Source organism: Lontra canadensis, unplaced genomic scaffold, assembly GCF_010015895.1.
Source record: "Lontra canadensis isolate GAN:19392208 unplaced genomic scaffold, GSC_riverotter_1.0 scaffold67, whole genome shotgun sequence".
NCBI classification, from domain to species: domain Eukaryota; kingdom Metazoa; phylum Chordata; class Mammalia; order Carnivora; family Mustelidae; genus Lontra; species Lontra canadensis.
In genome coordinates, this window is record NW_022631061.1 from 917,743 (window position 1) to 933,536 (window position 15,794).

Sequence of the window (15,794 nt, forward strand, 5' to 3'; positions counted from 1 at the left end):
CTGGTTGCCTTCTGTGCAGTCTGTCAAATGGTGTTTCCTAATTGCAAATGCAGCCAGGTATCAAAATCTTGAATCCTGATAACTTTTCACAAGCTTGATTGTTACAATCTTGACATTTTTTACACAGTAAAGACTCCAAAAGCATCAGTGCAACAGGACCAGATAATGAAGAACAGTGTCATCTTCCCATGTAATGTCTATTAAAGTGGCGAGCCAAATTCGACATATCTCGTTTAAAACACAGACACAGTTCATGGAGTTATATTTTAAGAGCTTTCCCTACCACAGTGACTATTTCCCATGCACTAAATATGATAAAATGATCAATCATTGCCCACGGGCCTTATTATAAAAAGAAAGCCTGAATATAGGGCCTACAACACCCCAAATTATTTTCATAGCTACAAACTACAGCATCATCAACAAAGACAGCATTTGACCTCCCTGACAGGTGTACTAGCAAACACTTATATGAAAGGAGAATGGTTTAACAGAAATATACTGAGAACTCCCAAAGACCCTATCGGTCCTAGACAAACTTCAGACAAGAGAAGCAGCAAAAAGACTGCAGAATAAACATAGGACTCTCAATTAAATACAAAGTTCATATAAACATGTCTAAAACACACAGTATTATATTTTTCCTTGTACCCATTTCTGGAAGAAAAAAAAAAAAAGTTCTCCTACGCGAACTATCTCATTTTTGACTGGTTTCTCAATGACTGATCAACCAAGGAATCATTGTATCAATTCCCCTTTGTACTTCATAGCCTGTTTTGACATTTTAGGTAAGAAAAGTACATTGAACCCTTATTATTAACCCCAAGTTATTTGATGGAAATAGGTAGCTGCTTTCCCAAACTTAACAAAGTGGAGCTGATCCCTTCAAATGGAGAAAATCAGAATTAACAGAATATTTCTGCTGGTTATCAATAGCCAAAGATAGCTCCCTACCGGGTTCTTCTTTCAGCTTTTAGTGTTATGGCCCCAAGGATCTGCCAGGTCTCCTAAATACATAGTTTCTCTTCTTCACTTGGACTGGGGGCTGAGGAACCAGCCTCATGCCCTCTACTCCAATTCTGTCATTCTCCATATCAGGCTCTTCTTCCTCTCTTTTTTCCCCGCATGATCCTCCCTTTCCTCCAAACCCCAAAGAGTGACCACAACAAAACAGAACCCTCCCAAAAGATTTTTCTTTTTGAAACTCTCTGGAGAGATGAATTACACAGCAAAAAATTACTCTGTGGAATTCTTAAAATCATCTCTTGGAAGTACTTAAAATCCTCCCCTGGGAATACTAACACCCTTCCCCTCCCTGCAAAAGTGCAGGCGAGGTTTTAAGGGGGAAGGCAATGATATCTTCTGCGTGTCTGCATCACCATCTTTTCAGAAGCAACCCTTCAACCATCCCATTTGCTTTTTCGGCTTTAGTGAAAATGGAGTCCCCACGATCTGTGGCACCAAGGCATTGTTTCCTGAAGGAACATGCTGGCTTAGAATGAACAAAGACGCCAGGCAAAAGAGCCATAGGTAACATTTCCAGATACAATTGATTATTCTTTCCTCTGGGCTGACAACTTCCAGGTTACTAATTGTTTTCAGAGCATTTGGGGCGCCATAAAACTGGCATTCCGGGGAAACGCTATTGTTTACTCTTTCACACTTGACAAAAGCAATTCCCACGTGAAAGACAAGTTTAGCGTGGGACAGCGGCTGTTACCTAGAGGAGGAAACAGTCTGGTGAGTTCCCAAGCCTGAGAAGTTGTCATATTGTCACCTTCTATCGGGCTGCCCGGCCACTGTGTTCTCAGCCATGGCTATTTCGGTCACTGTGGCTTGTTTTCCAATAGTTCACTCAAGGCACAAATAATGATCATTCATAAATGAAAACAACAGAACAATGCATAGTAAATTGGTGAAAAAGTCACTTTCCCTTCAGACACAAGCTCGAGAGAGGAGATTTCCATCTCTCCTGATTGGAAATGAGGTGGGTTTTTTAAAGGCTCTGAATTCTGCTTCTGTAGTTTTGCCATTTTTTAATTCCCATAAAAATCCCATTAAGAAAGTGGACTTTTTTTTTTTTTAAATGGCCAAATCCTAGATTTACATTTAGAAGAATGCATTCAACTGGGTCACAAGAGCCTTGATTTCTTTGATGACCTGATTGTGGTATGTATGTCTTTGAATGCTGTCAATTAGATAGGAGAGGGTTCTTTAAAAGAACAACCAGGGGACATATCTAAGTAAGATGAAGGCATGATGTCCATTTTTGGGGATGCGGTCAGTAGCTAGATTGTCCACTCAGAGACGGTGAGGGGGAAGCCTGCCCTGGCTAGTCGGCTGACTACCCAGAGTGCACAGAGCCAGGATGTGACCTTGACCCAGGTGGGCATTCTGAATTCATACTGTGCTAAAGCTTTAATTACCTCTGGATTACACCAACATCTTGCACTCCTGGGGCCCATTTTAGAAGCTCCAGTCTAAGATTAATGCGCTTAATGTAAAAAAAAAAAAAGCATTTTCAAATAAATAAGCATTATCACTTGCTTCCAGGTGCTATTTACAAATCGAGAGCAGATGAAATAGTACAAAATAAAACCAGGCAGAGGTCCAGTAAGAGTCTCAAATTCAACTGTACTCGTTCTGAGCTGGCAAATTAACTTATTCATGTCCATCTTTGGCAGAAACCAGCATTGGTTTAAATTATTCAGTTTGCGTAGCTTCGAAACTTAAAAACACAGAGAGGTTGGCATCAAAGTGGGAGGAAAGGATCAGTCCCAAGTTGTTGTCTATCAGGCAGGAGAAGACAGCAAAGAGCAGAACAACAGAGAATGCACTGCAGGGATCCTCCAAATCCAAAGGCGCACCAAGTCGGCCCCAGAGAGCAGAGCCCTCAGCCCGAGTGGGGAGCCCAGAGCTGGGACCTCGGGAGCTCATTATCACTCCTATCATCTCCAAATTCATTTTGGGAGGAGCATCTCCTCTGAGCCGGAAAGTTAGCAACAGTGACAATAAATCAAGATGATATGAGACAACTGTTACTTTTTAATGAGTCCTTTAATGTTTTACATTATTTTGTGTGGTACAATCATTCCTTGTGCTTTTAAATTTGGAGATCCGAGAGAAAACAGCCTTTTTGTTGCAGTGCTCACCTCTAATTGTAACTTCTTTCTTCTGAAGGATTTCTTCCCCTGTGTATATGTTCCTGGCTCTGCAGGCATAGGTGCCTGAATCTTCCAGGGAAACGTTCTTGATGGTGATATTGAGCGTGATGGAGTTCTCTTTCGTGATGGCCATTTTCTGCTTGCTGATGCTGTGGTGCATTGTTCGGTTTTTAACTGTCCGCAGCAAGATCCAAGTAATGTCTCTATATAAGAACTTGTTAACTGTGCAAGACAGTTTCAGGTCCTCTCCTTCTGTAGGCATTTTTTCCAAGTTAACATGAAATCCATTTGGCACGTCTATAAAATAAGAACAGAGAACTTCAGTTCATAGAAAAATCAGTGTCTCCTCTGGAGATCGTCTCAGATCTTAAGAACCGCTCTGACACACATTCTCTCAGTATCAGCATTAAAAGGGTGAATACTTCTCTTTTCCTGTTAGGGGAACCGATCAAACCCAGGTAGGAACCAACTAATTCCGTCTTGCCAGAAGCGAAGCAGCAGGTACTAAGCAGGCTGGTTATTAGGAGGGCACATTTTTCCCTGGTTGCCCCAGTGCCTTTTCAAAGCGCAATTTGTTTTACATCTCGGGGTGACAGCCACATTCCCCATTCCTGTAATACAACTGGAACTTCTACTGGTGGGTGAGCGGGCGAAATAGGGAAGTCCTAAGAGAGCGATCTGTACTAAAAACCAAGGGTGGTGTTACGGTCAGACTTATCCAAAATACGCTGTGACCAGGTGAGAAGAGGAAGTCCCAAGTACACGGTAGGAGACTTCAGTCCTGCCAGTTGCTACCACTTTAATCCTAAATTTCTCCAGTGGAAAAAAAAAACCACAAAAAAACAGAAACCTGATTTCCCTAGTTTCCAACCACTGGACAGACAGTATCCCTGCCTGCTACTGTGCCATCACCTTGCCTGCTCTTGGTGGGCACAGTGTGTAGAAATGAGCCACAGTACTTGCTTAGGTCCCCCTTCACGGAGATCATTCTACTCAGACATCAAAGAACAACAGGCAGCCAACGAATCTGAAAGAGTTGCCTGATTTCAGAAGTGGAGGTGATGGGGGAGGGGAAGAACAATTTTTAAAAAAATCACTTTTCCGGGGCTACCTGGGTGGCTCAGTGGGTTAAGCCTCTGCCTTCAACTCAGGTCATGATCTCAGGGTCTTGGGATCGAGTCCCACATCGAGCTCTCTGCTAGGCGGGGAGCCTGCTTCCTCCTCTCTCTCTCTCTCTCTCTCTCTCTCTACTTGTGATCTCTCTCTGTCAAATAAATAAAATCTTTAAAAAAAAAAATCACTCTTCCTCTCAAAAACAGTAAAGGTTTTCAGAAAGTGAATATGCCATTAAAAGCCATTTGTAGGGACACCTGGGTGGTTCTGTCGGTTAAGCATCTGCCTTCGGCTCAGGTCATGATCCCAGGGTCCTGGAATTGAGTCCCACACTGGGCTCCCTGCTCAGCGGGGAGCCTACTTCTCCCTCTGCCTGCCACTCTCTCTACTTGTGCTCTCTCTCTCTCTCTGACAAATAAAGTCTTAAAAAAAAAAAAAAGCCATTTGTCTCTTGTCAATCCCCAGCTAACCTTCATCGCCATCTCCAGCAACACCTCATGAGCTCTCCTCCTCAGCTTTCTTATTCTGGACTTGTCACTTAGCTTTTGTACTCAGAGTTCCCTAGTCTCATTTTGGACCATTTCCCCAGAGGATTAAGAAAAAAAAAAAAAAAATTGGTTGCTGGCCCCGAACTGACCTGCTCCCAAAACCCTCCCATTGCTTGTTACTTAGTGGCGTATCTGTATTTGAGCAAAGAATTTGGGCCAACATTTTACAAAGTACTTTGAAGATGAAAAGCGCTATGTTCTGCTATTATTATTATTATCCGTTGCACACAAAGCTATAAAGAAACCTTTAAACCTTAAGGGGACAATAGTCCAAAATTAGATATCATATCAACTCTTTCCTAAATCTGACTTTGCTTGTTTTTCTGATTTTTCTGGGCTTTGGCTTTATTATAAAGTGTCACGTCTGAAGAAATGCCAAAGTATTCATTTGAAACCTGAGAGCAGGGGGTAGCAGCGGCTTATGAAGCCCTGAGTGGCTGGAGAGAGAGGAGACCAGCAGAGGTTTTCCTGCTTTTAACATGAATATCTAAGAATGTGCCAGAAGATGCAGAAGCCGCTGACAGTCATTTTTAACATAACAATAAGGTGTCAGAAATAGCCCCTCTAATTCAGCATCTTTTTATATTTGGGACCTTTTCCAAGCCTGCAGAGTAAAACCTCAGCCGTCAACTTTTACACAGATACCCGAAGTATTGTGCACTGACTGCAGTCAAATCATTTCTTCAAAGACCATCCACAAACTTTTCATTTGTTTTGAGGTCCCGTCCTGGTGATTAGAACCCAAGCGAGCCCAAGTAACACCATTGAGATCATGTAGAGTTTCTATTTACTTTAGTGATTTGAAACTTCCTGTGGAAATAGCTCACAGGTTTCCTGATGGAAGATTTTGTTTATCTTTGCCAAGCACCACCAGGAATCTCAAAATAAAATGCATTTAGTGACACTGGGAAACCAGGGAGATAAGGCAGTGCTGTTCCTGTTTCACCGTCGGTAATTGCTAACACACCCATGGTCATGAGGAGGGCTAGGGAACAGCAAACACACACACATAGGAAAAGAAAAGAACCAACTGGATTTTGAGGTCTGCTTCTCATATGGGGGACACTGTCAGTGAAGTTGACTTGGTTCGTGTTCCTGGACGGCCTCTTAGAATGCTTGTCCATTTCTCAGGATAACCCCTTTGGCCTTCTCTTTGGAGCCGTAGAAGATGATAAATAAAATGCCCTAACACTAGTTAATGAATCCAGAGGGAGTTTTCCTTCTAATTCATGTGTTTTGTTTTGTTTTGTTTTGTTTTAACAGCCTGAGTACAAAAACAGACCCAAAGAATTGCCTTCTAACAAAGTGAAAGTAAGAAATCTTCCCACACTTAAGTATCTGGGCAGATTTAACACAATCCTCACCAGCGCCTACCAACACTCATCCTCTTAACGCGCAGACATTCACAGCATCTTACTGGGTATCATGGAGAAGAATCCTCTTTGCTCAGAAGAGACATTCAACTTAGGGTTGGGGGGAGGAGTAATCTACTTACACAGGTGCATATACTGGGGGGGCATATTGGCTTGGTTAGATCAAACCATGTGAATTAAGTTCATGAAACAGACAAGCATAGAAATCAATAGGCTGAGAGGGGTCTCATTTGTCAGGTGGTAATAAAGAAGGCTTTCCTTTTACTGAAGAACAGAAATAACATTCTCTAAAGAGGTGAGTGCTTACTAGAAAGTTTTGCTTGTTTTAAGTAGATACTGTTTACAAGCGAATACCAAAGTTGAGAGTAGAAGCAGTGGAGAATTCTTAAGGCCACCGCTAACTCGGTTACATCAGTTTGGAAGACAACCTATGTGAGCTGTTGTTGTATTTTAAGGAAGGGGCAACATGCATGACATGAAGATCAATAAGGATCCAAATCTAGATCTTTTGGTTTAGAACAGTTGAATCTTAGATCTCTCAAAGCAGTCCTTGCACAAGGTCAAGCATAAACACCGAGTAAACGTACATTCACTTTCCAGAAAACACAAACGTAAGGAGCAACATCCCTAAGACTATCTAGTTTTATCTCCAGTGAGAATAAATCTCATGACAATGATTTAAGTGAAAAAAAGGTAGTCATTCGTTAAAAAGGTAATACACGTAAACAAATTAATGTATGATTACCAAAAACTTGACCTTTTCAGGATTGGCAGAAAAGAATTTGGAGCAATTACGTTCCATTTCATTGTAAGGTTAAGCTCTTGAATTTCTAGAGGAAAAGCATTGTAAGCCTCGATTATGCATGTTTGAATTGAATTCTCATAGTTCCTTTCTATGGACAAGTCTTGATATCTAGGAACAGTTTCAACCATCTCATGGTTATACATTGTACCGTGTGGTAGGAGGTAGGAGGGCATCTCTGTCTGCACTGAACAGGTGATCAGCTTTGTCAGTAATACCGCCGCACACAGACACGCAGCAAATGCAAAGCTCAGTGGGGGTAGGCTAGGTATTGGTGTTGCAATTAAGGCTGGGCATCAATTCACCTTTCTTGGGGTCTCTGAATAATAAGGAAATGAGCACAGCATCCCCCTCTACTCTTGGTACCTCCACTTCCAGTACTCCCTTCAGACCCAGGCAAGCAGACCCATCTAAAGGCTCTATTCCAGCTATCTCCCTCCTCACAGCATAGAGTCTGTGGGGTCAAGAAAGCATGCCACCCCCACTTCCATATCTTGCTTGAGATGCCACAATTCCCTGTAAAGGTGATCCTCAGTCTGTTTCTAGACTGTCAAAGACCTCTTCCCTAGGTTTGTCCTCCTGAGGTCAGATCACCCGTCCGTGTGCACACTTCTAGATCTCGGGGAAGACTATCAGTCAGGGGTGTGGGCAGCACTTGGATATGTGGGCTGTGGAGACCATACACCCAGGTGCAGTAGTGGGACAGAGCCAGGAGTCAAAGGAGAAGACGGTGGTGGGGGGTGGGGTGTTCCTTCTGTACCTCCAGACATTGTCACTTTCTGTTGTGGAGCTATGAGTAGTCCCCAAATTCTAAATTTGCATCTCACCTCAGGTCATCATGGAGTTATTTTTGCCCATGAGAAGCTGAAACATCACAGCTTGTTTGTTTCATTTAGAATTTGTGAGGTGGTTGGATGTAGAGCCTGTGGGCCTCCAAAGGTACTCTTGCTTTGGCTCTGAAAATGTCAAGGCAAGCCTGTCTTCTTCTTTTGACCTGTTCCAATTTTATGCCTTCCTCCCCCAGGACCACCTCAGCCCTTCCTTCTCAGAGACTTGGAGCTCCGCTCTATACATACTCTCCACTGGCCATGTGTGGCTACTGAGCACTTAAGATGTGGCTAATGTGACTGAAGAACTGAATTTTATTCGATGAATTTTATTTCAATTAATTTAAAATTTAAAAACAGATGCAGGGTAATACTTTAAAAACACTGACTGCGTGGTGAAATGGTATTTTGGATATACTGGGTTAAATAAAATTAATTTTTATTTTTTTAAATACAGTTTTTGCTAAAAAATTTTATATCACATTTGTGGCTTTTATTTCCATTGGACAGCATTGGCTTGGTGTTGGTAAATTCATCTGCCACATTACTTCTGCATATGCCTTTTGATATTAGGGTACAGATAACACTTCTTTTTCATGTTAAAACTGTCTTCTTATAAAGACAGGGCATCAGTGGTAATCCGTTCAAGGGCTCAGTGCAGAGTTGAACTGTTCTAACTTCACAGTTAGTGCTCATTAAACTTGAAACTTGCTTAATGTTCAGAACGGGAATCTTCTGAACATGTCTTTTATATTTGCAATCATACATAGTGACTATGGATTTGGATAGGAACTTGCTTGCAACCAAATAAAAAGGACAGTAAAAGCCTTTGTTCCTAATTAATCTAAATCACCTGAGATCTCAGGGTTACAGAACCAGTATGTGTGAAATTGCTCTCGAAATCCTCCCCTAAATAAAGGACTTTTCCTACTTGGAAGGGATGCAGAGATGATCTCCCTTCCACTCCTCAGATGTAAAAGGACAGGGGATGACTTGGTCTCTGGTGGCTCTGCCATGTCCCTTTGCACATCTCCAAACCCCTTTTCCTCATTTGCAAAGGGCTGTCCTGTTGAATAGCCTCTCCAGTCTCTTCCAGCTCTGACATTCCGTGAGAATCTACCTCAGGAGATCTCCCACGACGCAGCTTCTCTGAGGATTGGCTAACTTGCCGGAAGGCTCCCTGCGATCTGACAACCCCTATGTCTCATACAATCAGACCTACCTATTTCTTTCTGGAGAATTCTAGGCAACTGCTGCAGCCTGCCCCATGCAGTGCGAAGTTTCCAGAAAGCTGGCAAACTGCCCGGGTTTCCTCAGAAAATTGGGGGAGTGCGGAGCCAGGCAATTGTTTTTATACTTTGAGCTACTTACTTCCTTCCTGTACCCGCGGAGGGACCTAGGGAGTGCCATTTGTGTACCTTGGAAGTTTTAAGATTTGCAGAGACCATCATATTTCAGGCTAAAAAAAAAAAGGGTAAATGCTACCCAAAACCCCAGCACATTAATTACTGTCAACAAACTCCGTTTCAGATTTCTATAGAAGAGCCTCATTCCTCAAAAGTAGAAATGACTTAAGTTGTGAGACAATTAGCTTCTCAGCTTCAAAACCCAAAACATATCATCACAGGTTTGGTGCCCTTGATTGTTACCAAACAACTGTACGTCCCAGACCCTGTGCCAGGTACTGAAAGGAGCTCAAAAATGAACATGACAAGAGCCTAAATTCACGATCCAGCCTGGGAGGGAGACATACACACCTAGCTCTAAACGGGACCTCAGAGAAAGAACTCGTTCGGAGATCCGGTAATACTGTAGAATACTATTCTTGAGAGCAAGGATGAAGGTGCTCAAAGTTTAACAATTCTGTGGGATTAAAAAAAAAAAAAAAAAATCCCTCCGGCCCTAAGTGCACTAAGGACAATCAGAACTGAAAGGACGGCGAGGTCACCGGGCTCTCTTCGGGAGTACAGGATATACGGCTTACCTGTGACATAAAAGCTTATGTTTCTTTCCACAGTCCCTACTTTATTGGAAGCCATGCAACTGTAGATTCCAGAAATTCTAGAGTCAGCCACAACCAAGGTGCTAGCCGTCTGTAAAAGAAAAGGAAACTTTAGCTGGAGTGGAGAGCTACTGGAACACCCCGAAGAGTCTTCTAAGGGTCGGAGTGATTCAGCTGTTCCATTCATTCAACAAGGGGAGTGCTGCACGCATGGCGGTTACCAGAAGGCGCTCCCTTTGCCGAGCCCCAGCAAGAATGGAAAAATAACAGGAAAGCAGGTCCTCAGGAGACCGGGGGCTATGACATCCGACGCGTATGAGGGTTTCAGGCTTATTTATCTCGTGCTGCTGGCGTAACAATTACAGACCTGAAGCTGAGATGCGGGACTGCACGTCCTGCTCTGTGAGGTGGTCGGTTCCACGTCAATGAGAGGAACAGGTGAGGCTGAGGCCTTCCCTTTTGTTTGGATGACCTGAGACCAGGGAAGCCACTGGGTAACAGGTTTCTTTGCTGTTTGCTTCTGTAATGGGTGTGTTAAGCGAGTAAGGACAGAAGAGAAAGGTTGGCCGGGCCATTTCTTTTATGTACTCAAAGAATAGGGCACGACAGTTCCTAAGGTGCTGAAGCTCTGGAAAGCTAAGGCTGTCCTGTGTGTTTGTGAATGACTTCATCTCTCAGTCTGCCAATTCCCAATGTAGAAAACGGAGACACAGGATTTTCGTGCTGCTATTTGACACATGAGCCCTTGAAGAAACACTAGTGGTCACATTTGTGTGAGCTGGAAAACACTTTCTAAACTGGGATGTCTCAGAGAATAATGAAACACAAATCTGTACGGTGTGAAGACTCGCTCTGCTGTCTTCTTGTAAAGATAAAAATCAGTAAAATGAAACAGGTTGTTGCAAGTTTTAAAATTTAGTCCAGCCTTGCAAAAGTGCAATGCATCCTTTCTATGAAATGAATGAAAAGGGGAGTTATGTTTCTCTTATTTTGTAAAGCATACCCCATTACTTTATAAACTATTGCCGCTCATCTCCTAGAACACAAGTAACCGGTCATTGGCTTTGAACTTAGAGAGGCTTGCTGATGCTTCTAGACCAATGGGGAGTCCTAACTGAAGCCGAATTAGATCAAGTGCCTTACAGGCGAACAAAATAATAGGTGGAAATGTGACAGTCGGCTTCCTAAGAGGATGAACCTGGATTCTACAAAGGGTCCCAGCATTTTTCTGAGTTGTTAAGTAATGGGCTAATTAAGCCCTTTACTTATGTTCTCATATCCCAGCCAGTAAATGATTTATCTTTAATCTGCAGATCAAGAACACTGAAGAATATAATCCTCACTTTTTCAGCCAACAAGCTTATTTCTCCAAATTCTCTGTAATTTTCACTATGGTATCATGCACATTACATGATTATTTCCTCTTGTGTTTCTTGGATCTGTTTAATTGCATCTTCTCATTTGTCCTGAGTTATTGAAATTACCGGAAATGAAATGTCTGCAATATGTGACAAGTTTCATTCAACTTAGCAGACATTTATTGAGCGTGTATCAAGGCACTGAGCAGATGTTGTAGGGGAAACAGAGATGGTGAGTGTGACACAATCCCTATTCTTAACCTTGAATAGTCCTTGGAGGACTACTTTAAGCTGACAGAGAAGACTTTCCCGCTTAAAGATCAAATACGTATTATTCTCTCTTTTGCAGAGAAAAACACACGTGGAGGCAAATGACCAATAGAGGAGATCATGGAAGACCTCGGGGCTCTCTTTCCCTATGTTAATTAATCATTTTTATGAGAGGTGGGAAATACAAGGAAATGCTAGCCAGAATATTTCTTTCAATTATTGCACCTACCGCTTAAGAGCCGTGGTAGTAGTTAGAAGAGAAGCTTGTAGGGAACCATGTGAAAGGAAGTGTTAGCTCATCACCGCTGGGACAATTTGGACCATCAAGTCAGACTCTGACTTCTTTATTTGGTCTCTGCAAGCTTGAGTTCAGATGCTTGGAAGCAGTATGCAACAAGCTCAGACCCAAGGCACACCCATGAAGGCCCCCAGCTCAAGCACTGCTTTTCTTATGACGTCAGCTCGTCCATGTTTATCCTCAGGGGTCTCAACAGAATCTTATCTACATTCTTCGATTTTTTTGCTCAGTAAATAAGTGAGAAACGCATTTCTGTTTCTCCGGAGGATTTTGACATGAGGGACAACTACTGCTTGAATCTGAAAGTTGCATCTGCATTTCTTTCTGTTTTGTTTTTAAAGATTTTATGTATTTATTTGACAGAGAGAGAGAGAGAGTGAGAGTGAGAGAGCACACACAGGGAGAGTGGAAGAGAGAGAAGCAGGCTCCTAGGGAGCCTGATGCGGGACTCGATCCCAGGACCCTGAGATTATGACCTATGCTGAAGGCAGACGCTTAACCCTCTGAGGCACCCAAGAGTCTGGCATCTGCATTTCTGTTAAAACTGCTTTGATTTCACTGGACTCAAAGCAAGTAAGCACCAGCACTGGGCTCCATGGTAAGGGAAAGTCAATTCAGATATGGACAACTGCCACAGCTAAGACTTCTGCAGGCATTCTGGGATGATTCCAACAGCTGGGAGAGTTCAGAACTTTTGTATAATCAGAGAATGAAATTAACATACCTAGACCTGAAAGGGGTCCAGGTCACAGGTGAGCCATGGAGAGATGAATGCATTTGAATCTCTCTTATTTTGCTTGAATGACCACTTCCCAAACTAAGAGCTTACCCAGAGGCAAGCCTTCTCCAGAACTCACCTCTCCCAAGTTTCTACTAAAATTGAACGAGAAAATGACAGTGATCAGAGTTTACATTATTTCTTTGTTTCTGGGTGCCTTTAGGTAGCCCTTGCTATGCTATGCACCAGACAGTGTGTGAGGCGTATCTAACCTGTTGCTGGGCAGGTTAACTATGTGACTGTAGGTAAAAGTGTCATTATAGTCTAAGCTGGGACTTCCTTCCTATAGCCCTGTGAGGTAGGTATATTACCCTTGATTTCTACATGAGACTGCTTCTTGCTTTAAAACTCTTCAGATTGGATGGCACACATCTGGTAGAGTGCCATCTACTCTTCTCATTGAGTTCTTTCTTAAGAATCATCCTGAAATTGGCAAGAGATGGGTCACATAAGCTAAAATGCTAGTATGTACAGAAATACTAGTTTCTAATTTACTTCACATAAGCTGTAAGCTATTTTTCAACTGATACATTGTTATAAGTTTTGAGAATATGATGGATGAATGAAAAAGTCATAATTAAAGAAGGAAATTTAAAAGAGGAAATTAATATCTATGATAAACTTCGCTAAACATTTCTAGAGCTCTTCTTTTTCCAGAGCATATGTTTTAAACTTAGAAACTAAAATATATTTTCATGAAAAAAGATATCTATTTGGTAGTTGAAGTATAAACACTATAGGATCAGAGAAAGGAGCTCAAGTGTGAGTTGTAGGTGAATGTGGTTTTTCGGGACAGGAGAAAACTTCTCATAGGACAGCAAGGCTGAACACCGAAGTCTTCCAAGTAAAATGGACAAATCCATTCTCCAGAGCTCGTAACCAAATACTGTCATTTCAAAGGGTGAAAAAATGAAAACAGCCCAACAGTTGGGACACCAAATATTAACTTCATACTTTAAAAGAGGAAGTGCCAAGAATTTCAGTCATTACGTGTGTTTGAAATTATAATCATTTAGAAGGTGTACCAAAAGAAATTCTCCAGGATGGCTGCTTGTCTTCGTTCTCGAAGAAGTTTTCATTTGCCATAGTTGTTTTTTAGCTCTGAACCTACACTTCGGGGGTGCCTTGACTTGCCCTGCCAGGACCCCAGGGATTTAGATATTAGAAATAGACCCTGAAAGTCATTCTCTGGGTTCTTTTGTATGATCCAGGGACGCTGATGAAATCTGTCGTCAGGTACTGTAAATTGGGAAGTTATTCATACCCCTTCCTTCCTTCCCTTTCCCTAAGCATTAGTAACTTCCTACCACAATGTGGTTTCAACCTCATGGATGAGAATGGAGGGGATGATGTGTAATTCAGCCTAATTTCCAGTATGAGTTTTAAAAGGTCTAAATATGGACCCGTGATTTTAATCTCGGGATGTTTCTAATATCGTTTCCTTTCAAGTGTGTCAGGGAGACATAAAAGTAGACCTATAAAGGTCATGGAAGAAACTAAAATTAACCTCGAGTGGCACATTTTTGAGCCAAGTGATGGGAAAATAGAACGTGAGAATTTGAAAAAATTGAGGAGTGTGGGAAATGAGACACAAGCTGTAATTCTGTCATTAGATTTAAGGCCTCTGTCATGGATTGGTCTCGTATGGTAACACTCCTCAAGGGAACATCCGAACGATTTCAATGGAATCGCTGCTAAAGCATTAAAATTGTCACAATTCTCCCGCCTCACAGAATGAATGCTGTAATATGTATTTCCTGAGTGTTTTTTCTAACCCAGGGTTCCTTCTACTTCCTACTCCATAGCTACAAACCCAATAGTCTGGCAACGCCATTAAAGAATACTAAAACTCCACATTTGCTATTAGCAACTCCAATTGATGACTCATTTTTCACAAATCGAGGCCAAAACTTGCCAATGAGGAAACTAAATTTTATTGTCCTCTGCTCCCTTCTATGAGTTAAACAAAAAACAACAAAAGCAAAAAAAAAAAAAAAAAAAAAAAAAGGAAATTCCTAGACTCTAACGGGGACTCCAGTGGGATCTCTGTTCCCCTGATCTGTGCAGGGGTGTCACTGTGCAGACTAACTATGTAACTGTAGCTAAAACAGTCTTTAGAGTCTAAGCTGGGACTTTAATATACTTTCTAAAGATGGACAGAAAAGAAAAGCAGTTTTAATTGTAAAGGCATGGGGCGCCTGGGTGGCTCAGTGGGTTAAGCCTCTGCCTTCTGCTCAGGTTATGATCTCAGGGTCCTGGGATGGAGCCCCGAATCAGGCTCTCTGCTCAGCAGGGAGCCTGCTTCCCACTGTCCCTCTCTGTCTGCCTCTCTGCCTACTTGTGATCTCTCTCTCTGTCAAATAAATAAATAAAATCTTTTAAATAAATAATAATTGTAAAGGCATGACCACCGTAAATAATTCTAAAATAGCCAAACTCCCATCTGTCATCATCATAGATTTTTCCCTAGGTACACAGTTAAATTAATAGATGCCCAAATTGTAGAAGTGGTAAATGCTTCTAAATTTAGGCTTTGAGGGGCACCTGGGTGGCTCAGTGGGTTAAAGCCTCTGCTTTCAGCTCAGGTCATGATCCCGGGGTCCTGGGATCAAGCCCCACATCGGGCTCTCTGCTCAGCGGGGAGCCTGCTTCCCTCACCCTCTCTCTCTACCTGCCTCTCTGCCTACTTGTGATCTCTGTCAAATAAAAAAATAAAATCTTTAAAAAAATAAATAAATAAATACATAAATACATAAATTTAGGCTTTGAAATGAATAAGGAGAATCTATTACAGCTCCAGCTTCAAAGAGGCTATGTCACATATACATTATATACACAGATATCAACTTTGTTGAGAAACAGTATTAAAAGCTTTTCAATGCAGACAGATATCAAACAAAGTCCTTTTTTTAAAGATTTAAATAATTTATTTATTTGACAGAGAGATCACAAGTAGGCAGAGAGATTGGAGGAAGCAGGCTCCCTGCTGAGCAAAGAGCCCGATGCGATGCGGGGCTTGATTCCAGGACCCCGGGATCATGACCTGAGCCGAAGGCAGAGGCTTTAAACCACTGAGCCACCGAGGCGCCCCAAACAAATAGTCTTCATTGCATTCGATCACAATCAGCCTGGGAACTGCATTAGGGCATAGATGACAATCATGCTTACGAGAATGGGCAAATGAGGGAGGACAAGGATTATGAGCGCCACCATTGGGAGGAGGGACAGGTTCAGAAAGAGGGACTCATCTGCAGGTGGTTA

At 42.2% G+C, this 15,794-nt stretch overlaps 1 protein-coding gene across 2 annotated transcripts in view; it reads right to left on the minus strand.

Moving 5' to 3' along the window:
- Positions 1-15,794, minus strand: part of FLT1 (fms related receptor tyrosine kinase 1) — a 171,191-nt gene that overhangs the window by 68,014 nt on the left and 87,383 nt on the right. For both annotated transcript variants that reach the window (XM_032879972.1, XM_032879973.1), the window contains exons 12-13: positions 9,812-9,920; positions 3,153-3,461 (exon numbers count right to left, since the gene is read on the minus strand). In XM_032879972.1, the coding sequence (XP_032735863.1) occupies positions 3,153-3,461; positions 9,812-9,920 (418 nt within the window). The remainder of the gene's footprint in view (positions 1-3,152; positions 3,462-9,811; positions 9,921-15,794) is intronic.